This window comes from Loxodonta africana, chromosome 1, assembly GCF_030014295.1.
Source record: "Loxodonta africana isolate mLoxAfr1 chromosome 1, mLoxAfr1.hap2, whole genome shotgun sequence".
NCBI classification, from domain to species: Eukaryota; Metazoa; Chordata; class Mammalia; order Proboscidea; family Elephantidae; genus Loxodonta; species Loxodonta africana.
This window is the reverse complement of record NC_087342.1, coordinates 123,066,000-123,078,527: the sequence shown is the minus strand read 5'-3', so window position 1 is coordinate 123,078,527 and position 12,528 is coordinate 123,066,000. Positions and strand designations below refer to the sequence as shown.

The window sequence follows — 12,528 nt, the reverse complement described above, 5'->3', positions numbered from 1 at the left end:
TTAAAAAATAATTTTCAAAGGCTACTGGGTAATTGAGTCCTGGTGGTGCAGTGGGTAAGCCCTCAGCTGTTCACTGAAAGGTCAATGGTTTAGACTCCACAGGAGAAAGATGCGGCAGTCTGCTTCTGTAAAGATTTCAGCCTCGGAAATCCTGTGGAGCAGTCCTACTCTGTCTTACAGGGTCTCTGTGTGTCAGCATCGACTCAGTGATGGGGAGTTTGTTTTTTGACACTTGATAATCAAGTGTATCTTGAGTCTTTACAATTTCTCCAGAACCAGAGGTTATATTTGTGCATATTTTAAACATGTATCCCTCTTCTTCTGAATTTTAAAAATGAAAGTACCTGGAAGAGCATGTATTTTACCCTCATGAAGAAATTCATACTTAAAGAATTCTATATAATTGGCCCTCCCTTAGAATATATTTATTATTATTTAGGATATAGTTCTAAAAAGATTGGTTATATGATTTCTTGGTTAAATAAATTAGTGTACACAGGATAGGTATAGTACCATGGGGGTAAAATGGGGTAACTTATGCTAACTTAAAACAGAGGGTAAAATATGCTAACTTAAAACAGAGAAACAAAAATTTTTAAAAAGCAACAATTAATTGCAAAAAGAATATTTCAGACATCTCACGTGTATATGACACAACATACTCACGCACACACTAACCTACGTGCTAGAATCACTTATCTAGGAGCCACCCTCTTTTCTTCCCTCTCTTCTTCCTTCACTTACTATCCATAAAAAAAAAAAAAAAAAAAAAGATTAGGGTATAATGCCTTACCGCCAAGATTTATCCCAAGCCTGTTTACTGGTAACTCCTCTACTTCTATCACATCATGCCTTAGCTTTTATTCTGCCCTTGCATAGTTCATCCTGCACACATGAACTAGGGTTATAACCCTATGACCCTGTATTTCCAGAATTAATGAAAGAATAGTTATTACTCTCATTGATTAGCATAGTAGAATAACTGGCAACTGTCATAATGCCTCTGAATCATGCAAAGTATGTTCTCTTTGAAATGACTGGGAAATATGTGATTTATTTTTAAAAAGTTTATATAAATGCTCCATTTTATATTTGATTTTGAGGGAGGAAATATTCAGTTTATAAAATACTTGTATGTTAAATAACTGATTCTCCAGTAGTGCCAGATAATTGTGATTAGTATGTTTATGTGTCATTATGTATATTTAACTAAAACCAAAAAAAATGCTATTATATTTATTAAATATAATACTACATTTAAAATGGAACCCTGGTGGTGTGGTGATTAAGAGCTTTGCTGCTAACCAAAAGGTCAGCAGTTCAAATCCACCAGCCGCTCCCTGGAAACCCTATGAAGCAGTTCTGCTGTGCCCTGTAAGTTTGCTATAAGTTGGAATTGACTCAATGGCAATGGGTATATTTAAAATGTGAGCCTCTACAATGTGCTTGTTACAAAAATAAACATAACCACCATACAGTAACTTGTGTAAAGCATCAGGATACAGACACAGATCAACACATCAATTTTATAGCTAATTAATAATTCTAAAAACTTAAGCAAATTGTACTCTGGAGGTCAGGCAGGCACAGTGGCAGACTGCTGTTAAATAATCAACACACCTAATTTTAGGAAATCTTTTAGTATGAATTATTATTGCAGATAAAATCACATTTGTTCGGAAAGTGAGTTGAATATGAAGTTATGCCAAATAGATGCCCATTCTGTAAAATTTTACACATACTTTCAGAATTAGTTTAATCCAAACTTTAAATTGTTTAACACTAATTTATGCTTGATTTGATAGAATATACTAAAGTATAAATATAGGGCAGACATTGAATGTATTTTATTTAAATTATCAGCAAGATGAAGACCATTCTTGCTAAACAAGAATTATATGGTATGACCCTCAGGATAGCCAATCAAATCTTCCATTTCTCTATAATCCTTATCTTAATCTAGTGATCAGTTCCTGACTCATTCTTCAGTGAAATTTCCCCTCATGGCTCCAGTTCAAAAGTCACTTGTTCCTTTAGTTTAATATAATAATAATGATAATAATAATAAAACAAAACACTTTTTCCAGACACTCTTCTAGGCACATTACTTATATTAACTTATTTAATCCTGATAACACCACCAAGATTTTCATGCTGTTATTTTCCTCATTTTCAGGTGTGTAACTGAGGCAGCTTTTAACCTCTTTTGCTGTAGTTTTTAACTACTATCTGTAACTGTTATACTAATTATTCTGTAGTAATTAACTTTCATCTATGTGATTATTGTCTTACTCTTTACACCTCTCTTCCCTCCTTCCTTTCCCTCTCCTCCTAGCTCAGATTAGAGCTAATCACACTACTCAGTTCATGTCACATTATCATATAGTTCTTTTATTTACTAATTCAAGTTTTCTAAATAAACATTTTCTCAAATTAAACTTTTTAGAGTTTCTTTAGTTTTTAATCTGCTGGAACTCCAGTTATACAAATATTGGATCTTCTTTGCCTGTCCCCAATATCTGTTGTTTCAAAACTTTTTATTTTATAATTTCTTTTTGATTTTATTGTAATTCTTGTTTTCTTCCTTTATTACTATTTCTTTTCTTTTTTCTCTTTAGCCTTGTTATACTTCTATCTTATCCTTAATTTCTTAAATATATTTTTTTCTATTTCATTCTTGAACTCTGGCAGTTCTTTTTAATTTCATCTCTAATTTAGCTTCTTCTTATCCAAGTTTTTTTTCTATTTCTGATATGCTGTTCCTTCACAATTTGTAATTCTCCTTTTTTAAGTTCATTTTAATATTATATTTTAGTACTTATCCTTTTTATGACCATATATTTCTCTTCTCTTTTCATTATTTGTCAATACATTCAATTTAGTTATTTATTTTTTATTTTCTTATAATATATTTGTATGAGGTGCAGCAAAATCTGCATCTCTTTATGTTTACATGAGAAATTTTTGAGGGAATTGAATATTTAGCTAGTGTAGTTTCCTCACTTCATACTCTTTTAGGGCTTTTCTTGAAGCAGCCCCCACTACAACCACCACTACAACCACCACAGGAGGGTGTTTATTCTGAGAGAAGGTAATTTCTCTTGTTGTTTTTGCTTTCTGAGATTTTGGAGTATTTGGGCAACCTTAGTACATTCAACTCTTTCCTTACACTATTAGAGGATTTCCATGGTCTACTTTATAATCACTCATAAATTAGAACTTGTGTAGTTTTGTCCCAATTTCACAGGTTTTCTCAGATCATCTTGTTGAGGATTTTACTTTAGAGGTCATCCCTGCTTTAGACATAAGTACTTGCTTGAAATTTCTGTTTTAAAATTTTACACACCATCAGAATGCTCCTTTTTCTTTATTTCACACTCTTTCACAATTGCTTACCCACATGGGACTAGCAGAGTTCCTGCTGTTGTCAATGTTTTGGGAAACTTTTTTTTTTTTTTTTTTCTTGGAGTTCCTGTAGATAATTTGCCACTGAGATTGTGAGGCTATTTTGGGGGGTTCTGTTGTTGTTTTTCTTTTGTTATCTAGCTTCTCTGTTTAAATAAGGGAATTAGGTGAGATTCAAAATGGAAGTCATAGGAAAACTCATTCTCTGTGGGAACATACCTGGTATATTTATTTAATAGAGTAAAACAGCAGTTTAGTCTCTTAAGTATATGCATATCTTGTGAACCAAAATTCTGCCCTTGTATGCATATTTCAAGAAATTCTCACACACCTCTTTTATTCTAAGATGGATCCAGTAGGGGGAAAAGATAATCTCTTAGACTTATATATCTAACTCTTAACACTAACAATAGAAAATATTCACTCTTTTCATAGAATCTTCATAAACACTAATAAAAAGATTAGCCAAAAACACAAAACAAAGAAGTTAAAAAAGAAATTAGTGACAAAAAAAGGATCGCCACCTGAAAATGTTTTAAATTGCTATTAAACAACTCTTTAGTGATAACAAAATGAAATTACAACTAGTCAGAATATATGAAATACATCTAAAGAAGTTTTCCAATGAACATTCATGACATTAAATTTTTTATTAATAAAAATTTAAAAAGAAAATGAATTAGTTAAATGTGCAAATGAAAAAGCCTTTCAAAACTAACAGACCAAGAAAGAGGAGAATTAATAAAATTATTTGGCCATAAGGAAAATGGAGTGGAGGTAAAGTAAGAGCAGACATAAATTTTCTCCAAACTACCTTCTCACTATAGTCTCCATCCTACTTGAACTGATGGGTGAGGTGGTGCAAGGTGAATGCAGGCTTCACCAAAATTTGGCTGTGTTATAATCTCTACATCATGATTGCACTGTGGTGATAAAAACCAAAACCAAACCCATTGCCGTCAAATTGATTTTGACTGCTAGTGACCCTATAGGATAGAGTAGAACTGCCCCAAAGGGTTTCCAAGGCTATACATTTTTACAGGAGCAGACTGCCACATCTTTCTCCCATGAAGCAGCTGGTGAGTTCAAACCATCAACCTTTAGGTTAGCAATTGAGTGCTTTGGCCACTGCACCACCAGGGCTTCTGAGCCACTGACAATGCAGTTGAATGCATAAATAAATTCTTGATTGAATATGTGAATTAATAAATAGAGAAAAGAGGACAGAAAATACTAAAATGTGTGTCATTTAGTTTTTGTTTTTTTTTTAACAAAAGATAAACCTGCTGTGATAGACTGAAGATGTTTCCCAATGATATGGCAGCCAAATTTAAATAGAGAATATATTTTTCAAAGTATAGAAAAAAGACTTGATGCTTCTCTACTAAACAATTCAGTGATTACAGCTTGGTGATAATATTATGGGTGCCTTTCATTTTTTAGAGAATATCTGATTTTCTAAGTAGTCCACAAAGAACACACATTAACTATGAAATAAGAAAAGAGTAATTTTAAACTAAAAATGAAAGTAGGAAAGGTGCCGTGTGAATTGGTTCCCCTGGTAAAACCAAGCAAGTTTGGAATATACTCTTCTGTGACTATGCAGTTGACAAATGCAATTACTGAAGTATTAGTCATGTAGATATGTCAAGGAAGACAAGATAACTACCTAAAAGTATCAGAAGGGCAAATGAAATACCAAAAAATTTAAAACAGTAGACATGAACAGAAGAAGCATTGGAAATGATATTTCACTCATCCTCATTTCAATGGTAGGAGAGTTACTGAAATTAATCATTGGTTGATCAAATTGCAAACGTCTAAAAAGACCTAAGATCGTAGTTTTGTGAAGAACAAATAATATCAGACAAATTCTATTTCTTTTTATGAGAAGGTGACAAGGAAGAAGCCAGACATATAATAGATTGGGAATTCAGTTGGCTTCTTCAGTTTGTCTTACATTACAATCTCCTCTATAAGCTAGGGGGTACCATCTTAGGTAGACATATGTACCCAGAGGGCAGTGATCAGAAGTGCATTGTCAGTACCAGAGGATGTAACACATATTCTTCCTTCACAGTTGTCAGTGTTCTGTATGTAATGATTATATAACGGATTGAAAGGCCTTAATAGAGAGTGTCGTTCAGTAAATCAAAGTGACTTGTTAATAATTTGGAATGGGAAAATAAGAATCTGATGTCATCATACTAAGTAGAAATAATAAATGTATTAGATATAACTTATTTTCAGCAGTTCAAGTTATTTTAATATACTTGCCCTTAGGGAAATTTTAGCATATAACTGATAAAATGCTTATAAATAGCTTGGTGGAAATTACACAGTATAGCTTTCATTCAGGCATAATCTGAATGAGTGATGTGTTACTACTTAAAACAAATTGCTTTAAATTTTGCACAGATCAACTAAATAATATGCTAAGAGATTACTACCTGAAATGTTATAAAGATTTTATAAAATCGTTTTCGGAAAGATGCTAGACAAAAATAAAGTAAGAAAGAATTAATCTATTCAAACCAAGGTATTATTCTTTTTACTTTTTGCAGTAGTCAGACCTTTAAAAATAATTGTTTCGAAATCAATTTAAATTAATATAAACTAGGAATCCACCTCATGTGCAGCCACCACTCATCTGTCAGTGGAGGCTTGCATGTTGTTATGATGCTAAATAGGTTTCAGAGGAGCCTCCAGACTAAGAAACTGACTAGGAAGAAAGGCTTGGTGATCTACTTCCAAAAACTCATCCAGTGAAAACCCTATGGACCACAATGGTCAGATCCACAACTCGTCATGGAGATGGTGCAGGACTGGGCAGTGTTTCATTCCATTGTGCATGGTGCCATTATGTATGGCATCACCATGAGTTGGGGGCCTGGTCCACAGCAGCTAACAACAACAACAACAAGATGTCACATAACCACCACCTTCTCTCTACTCCAAAATAACAGAAACAGAAGCATTTTTGTTCCATCCATAACAAAACTAAAAAAAACTGTCACATTCATATCTTAATTTAGGCAGTATTCTAAATCAATAGAATTGGTCAAGGACAAGGAGGGATGAAATATTTGCGAGTGATTTTATGGTAATAATAGCTGCCCAGTAGACAGTGGTTAAGAGCTATGACTGCTGACCAAAAGGTTGGCAGTTTGAATCTACCAGCTGTTATTGGAAACCCTATGGGGCAGTTCCGGCCTGTCCTGTAGGGTCGCTATGAGTGATAATCGAATCAATGGCAATGGATTTTTTTTTTTTTTTAGTAGACATACAGGAAATTAGTAAAATAAAATTTTCAGTAATTTTTCAAAATGTACTTCATATAGTGAATTCTGTCAAGTGACTATAGTTACACACATTCTTCTCACCATCTCCAGTTAACCAACCAAAATGAAAAACAAACAAACCTGTTGCTAACGAGTCAACTCCAACTCATAGCTACCCTATAGGACAGACTAGAACTGCCCCATAGGGTTTCCAAGGAGCGCTGGTGGATTTGAACTGCCAGCGTTTTGGTTAGTAGCCAAGCTTTTAACCACCGTGCCACCAGGGCTCCATTTATACAATGTTAGTACAAATCGACCTCATTTCTCATCTAGACAAATATAAGTTGGTTTCCTTGTTTGCTTGCCCAAAGTTATCTGTACAATTAAAGATCAGATATATCTACCCCTTTTTCTCACTTAAAACTCCCCAGTGGCTTTTTAGTATAAAAAAAAAAAAAAAAAATTAGTATACTCACAGTAAAAAGCAGGAAACCTCCTGTGGCCTACAAGGCCTTTCATGATCTGTCCTGTAACCACCTATGCAACTTCTCTTCTATACTCACTATTCTTCGGCCCCATAGGCTTTCTTGGTTCTTACTATTCCCAAGGCAAATCAAGCTGTTTTTCCATCAGGCTGTAAAATTCTAGGTCTTCTTATGGATTACTTTTCTCATCATCCAGGTCACTGTTCTAACATCACACTGTAATCTAAAGTAATGGCCCCATCCCTTGACCCTACTCTGTTTTCTATTCCTAATAGTTTAATTGTGTATATAATCTACCCATGCAAATAAATATGTATGTATTATTGTATATGTGTACATATTCATTTTCTAATTGTTCATTTTCTCCACAGAATATAGATGTCACAAACCTAGAGACGTTTTCTATTTTAAACGCTGTGCCTAGAAATGTAGATTGCACATAACAGAGGTTTAAATATATTTATTGAATAAATGTTAAAAATTAATATAGGAATAAGTATATACAGTTGGCTCTTTATATGCAAGGATTCTGCATCTGTGGATCCAAAATATTTGCAAAAAAAAAAAAAAAAATTCCAAAAAGCAAAACTTGAAATTGCTGCATTCAAGTTCTGTGTTTCAGTCTATGTATTTCTCTTTCAGGTCATTAAACAAAAGCAATCTGTAAGCGTTGAAAGAAAGAAAATGTTACATTGCTGCTGACATGTACTATGTAGTTAGGCCTAAGATGGTTTCATCTGTACTGAACGTGTACAGACACTCAGTACATTTTTTTCTTCTCATTATTCCCTAAACAATACAGTATAACAACTATTAACATAGCATTTACGTTGTATTAGGTAATGTAGAGATAAAGTATACAGGCGGATGTGCATAGTTTATATGCAAATACTACCACTATTTTTGTATAAGGCACTTGAGCATATGCAGATTTTAGTATTCCTGGAGGTTTTGGGACTAATCCTTCGTGGATTCTGAGGGAACGACTGTATTTTCTCAAAAATATTCAATTTAGGGACTATTCTCATAGGGCAAAATCAATTCCTCTCAAACATCTAAACAGATAATTTCATGTTTATGAATATGAAAGATGGCATTTACAGATTTAATTTAATCCTTGCTATGACTTTTCTTTTTTAACTACCTCTAAATTTGGTTAAATATAAAATGTCATATTTCTGTTTACTGTTGTGTTTCAGATAATTGAATGATTACTGTTTTTAATTATTTTTTTAAGAACGATTCTGGTAAAAATAAAACATAACCTTATGATATATATTTTTTCTGTTCATTGCTCCTAGTTATGCTTGCTCAGATATATTAAATAGTCAAAGTACATATTCTTCTTTTTATTTTGTTTGAAGATGTTAAAAAGTAACTAAATGCAGCTTTTGTTTCACAGAGGATGCAGTTAACTCTTTACTTATCACTTTTTAATTTTAGTTGACAGAGATCAGCTTATATAAAGTAGCAGCATTCACATAGCTGTTAATAAGATGCTGTTTGAATTCTTTCATCAAGATTCTTCAAAACCTTATTTAAGAAGGGGAGTAATTAATAAGAACAATGAACATATTTATGATGATTTGTTTTTTCACTTCACTTACTGTTTTTTTCTCTTGTGATTTTTTTCTTTTTAGAAATTGAAAAATTTCAAGGTTCTGATGGAAAAAAGGAAGATGAAGAAAAGAAATATCTTGATGTCATCAGCAACAAAAACATAAAGCTCTCAGAAAGAGTATTGATCCCTGTCAAACAATATCCAAAGGTACTGCATATATGTTCTCATAGAATTAAGAACAAAATGATAAAAAATAAGAGTTGGTATTTTAACCACTGTTTTTATAAAATAAATATTTAAAGCTTCATTATGCTGCTGTTGTTAGGTGCCGTCAAGTCAGCCCTAACTCATAGTGACCCTCTGTACAACACAACGAAACACTGCCTGGTTCTGTGCCTCCTCACAACCATTGTTATGTTTGAGCCCATTATTGCAGCCACTGTGTCAATCCATCTTATTGAGGACTGAGGAAAAAGAGGACAAAAGCTTCATTATATAAGTATATATATAAGAAAGTTTTAAATGATAATGCATAGGGGAAGGAAAACTGTCCAAAAATATAATCGTGAGGATAATTTTCAACCGAAGGCTCTAGCATTTTTGTTATAGGAACATGAGAAGCATTATTAGATATTTAAATCATTTTTTTAATGTAGAAATGATTCACCAGTTTGTTCACATGTGGACACTCAATTTTGCTTTGGTTCCCATTAAACTGTGTAGTCTTATTATAAAAGGAGTAGAATTAGGGATATAAAATATGTAGTATTAGTCAATGGGGAAGGAATTATTATATCCAGGAAAACAACATCGTCTTTATTAGACTCTTGGATTATAACCTCTAGCCTTCTGTATTTGTATTTGATTTATGAAAGCAATTATGATATTGTTCTTAGTGTAATAACATCCCTCTTAAACTACTTTTTTTGCTAGGCATTTTGTTGTCATATGACATTCATATCACCAGGAGTGTTGATTTTAAAATACAACATTCATTTGTATGCTTTTATCAGTAATAGTCATAAATTCCAGTGTGAAAAAGGGCTTCTTTTCTTTTTTTTCCAAACAAATGAAAGAAGCTACACATGGAAATTCAAAAATTCAAGCTGATAATTTACTTTTTAAAGAGTGTAACTAAAGCAAAGACCGTGTAATTATCCTAATAATCCAGATTATAGAAATAAATGCTATAGTTAGCCAATTGTCTTCTAACATAAGTTTTAGAAATTATAATTAAGTAGAATGTTGTGCTTATAATTCTTCAAACAGGCATAAAATTCTTGTAGCCCACCAAAATATAAAATTAACTTTCAGATGAGGTTCCTTGTGTTGCATGAAAGATTTGGGGCTTTTTTTCTTTTAAGCTAGATTTACAAGAAAGGTTCATTCATACAGTAGGTATATATATTTTTATTAAACTTTATTAGATTTACTTTATAATCATGGTCTTATAAATATCACAAATACTAATAGAATATTTTTGCATAATAAGTATGCTAGGAAATTAAGAAAAATATGTCCTTTTTCAAAGAATGTAGTTAATTAACCAATTATAGCCTGGGGTAGAAAGTTATTTCCTTAAATCATGTAGATATTCAAATATGATATAACCTGATCCCGTTTCTCAAAATAACACTTGTTTATCCTTTGGATATAGGAGAACCAATGACAGACTTGATGTCTGCTTCTAAAATAAAGTACACCTCTGGGTCTCTGACGAAATTCAGCTGGCAAAGTACGAAAGGCATGTAAAGTCCTGATTCCTCTTTAAGTGAGAGTGTGAGTGGTTTTATGCTGAATATTAAAAGAATCTATATTTGGTCCATAATGCTGAATATAGAGACAGGAATAGATAATATTACATGGTGTCAAATATTATGTGTGAGGTTTTATTTCATAATTTATAAAAAATAGGAAGGTCAAATAACATTACTTCTCTTTATTACTGAAGAAAATCATGAGTCACAAGCAAATTGAATCTCTAAGAGTTTTTAGAGTCATAGAATGCTTCAGCTGGGGCTAATTTTATAAATCACAAAATATATAAACCTTGTATTTTACAGATGAGATAACTATGGACTTATGAATTACTCAAGGTCATATGTTTGCTATATAGTTTATCTTTAGTGAGGTTGCTGTTATTTAGATCCTTCATCTTTTATATTTTTAACCTGACAGATCATACTCACATATTTATATTGCTTTTTCATGTAAAACATGGAATAATGTGAAAAAGGATAGCTCGTAATGATTAGTCAGTTGCTTTGTGAAATATTCTCAAAGTACAAGGCATGTTTTAGAACATTTATCCTTTCTTTATTTGATGAATAGAATGCCAAACTGCTTTATTTTCAAAGGGGTGTCCTTTTCATACTTCTAGTTATCACACATAAGGGAACTGTAGCACCCTTTTACAGAAAAAGAGGGTAATACTGAGAAACTGGTCAGAATCATTTATCAAGTTGACTCACAGTGGTTTTTTCGTGTTTCTCTAGTATAGCAATAAAATTATAATCAGTCTTTGACAGTCAACCGTATTTTATTATAAAAATGGTGATGATTCTTACCTGCAGAATGATAATTGCCTACTTCTCACAAAAGTATAGGTGGGGTTAAGATTATGACCCCTAAATTTGAGCCATGTTTGATGTACATTTGTGATCAATAAAATAATGTGGTGTGGTGTGGTACGAGTTATCAAGCCAACCCTAACTATATTTATGGATTTACAGTTGAATCTTTTATAATAAAAATGTGGAGTGATTTATCCATCAGAGGGGTACACTGGTGAAAGGCCTGCTTTTTACATCTTTCTCTCAGAGCTACCCCTCCTGTTGACGCCTCCTGTCTTTTTGAACCAGTCATTAATGTCGTGATGACAACGAGCAATACATGACTGTGGGAATTCTTGGGGAAATGATTTTATCACATGGCCTTTTTTGGAAAGATTTTGGTTTACTTAGTCTCCAATTTCAAGTTAATTTGCTGACTCGGTTGAGTACTGTAAGGAATTGAAAGAAGTTTAACATTTTAAATTATGAAAATTATGAGAATACTATTGAAGAGTATAAGAATGATTTCTCTATCTCTTGGCACTTTATGTTTAATGATTTAGTTCTGGGGAAATATGCTGTATTATTAAATGATTTTAATGCACATTTGTCTTACTCATTTTTAATATTTTTGTGACAAAGAAAGTGAATATTGTACATCTGTTTTTGGCATTTGTAAATTTCTCAGAATCAGTGTAATTATTTCTTGATAGTCAGGCTTCCAAGGAGTTAATATGTGTCCACATGTTCCCAAGACGTATGTGCAGAAGGCCCAGGAGAACCACGCATCATCTTTAATGCTATGTCTTTCTCCCTAACACATATATACTGTATTTCATAGAGTCTGAGACACAATTATTTTTTTCACATTTTAACATCTCCATCTGGCAAACATAGTCATAGTGTCTGTCAGTCAGACAGTGGTCATAACTTTGTTATTGTCAATGGCATGTAAACTTGTTCATGGCTTCTTAAATTGAGTAGTCCATAGTTTTGGAGGAGTCTCTGGGTGCTACAACTGGTTAACACACTTAGCTGCTAACCAAAAGGTTGGAGGTTTGAGTCCGCCCAGAGCTACCTCAGAAGAAAGGCTTGCCAATCTATTTCTGAAAACTCCGCCACTGAAAAACCCCGTGGAGCACAGTTCTTCTCTGACATGCTTGGGGTCACCATGAGTTGGAATTGACTCCACGGTCACTGAGTTAATTGGAGTTTTGGAACTACGCATATTGAGAGTAGTTGCT

The 12,528-nt window shown here is 32.9% G+C and overlaps 1 protein-coding gene across 1 annotated transcript in view; it reads left to right on the top strand.

Moving 5' to 3' along the window:
• Positions 1-12,528, top strand: part of KHDRBS2 (KH RNA binding domain containing, signal transduction associated 2) — a 638,752-nt gene that overhangs the window by 95,462 nt on the left and 530,762 nt on the right. Inside the window, exon 2 of the mRNA XM_003404411.3 lies at positions 8,812-8,939. Within this exon, the coding sequence (XP_003404459.1) occupies positions 8,812-8,939 (128 nt within the window). The remainder of the gene's footprint in view (positions 1-8,811; positions 8,940-12,528) is intronic.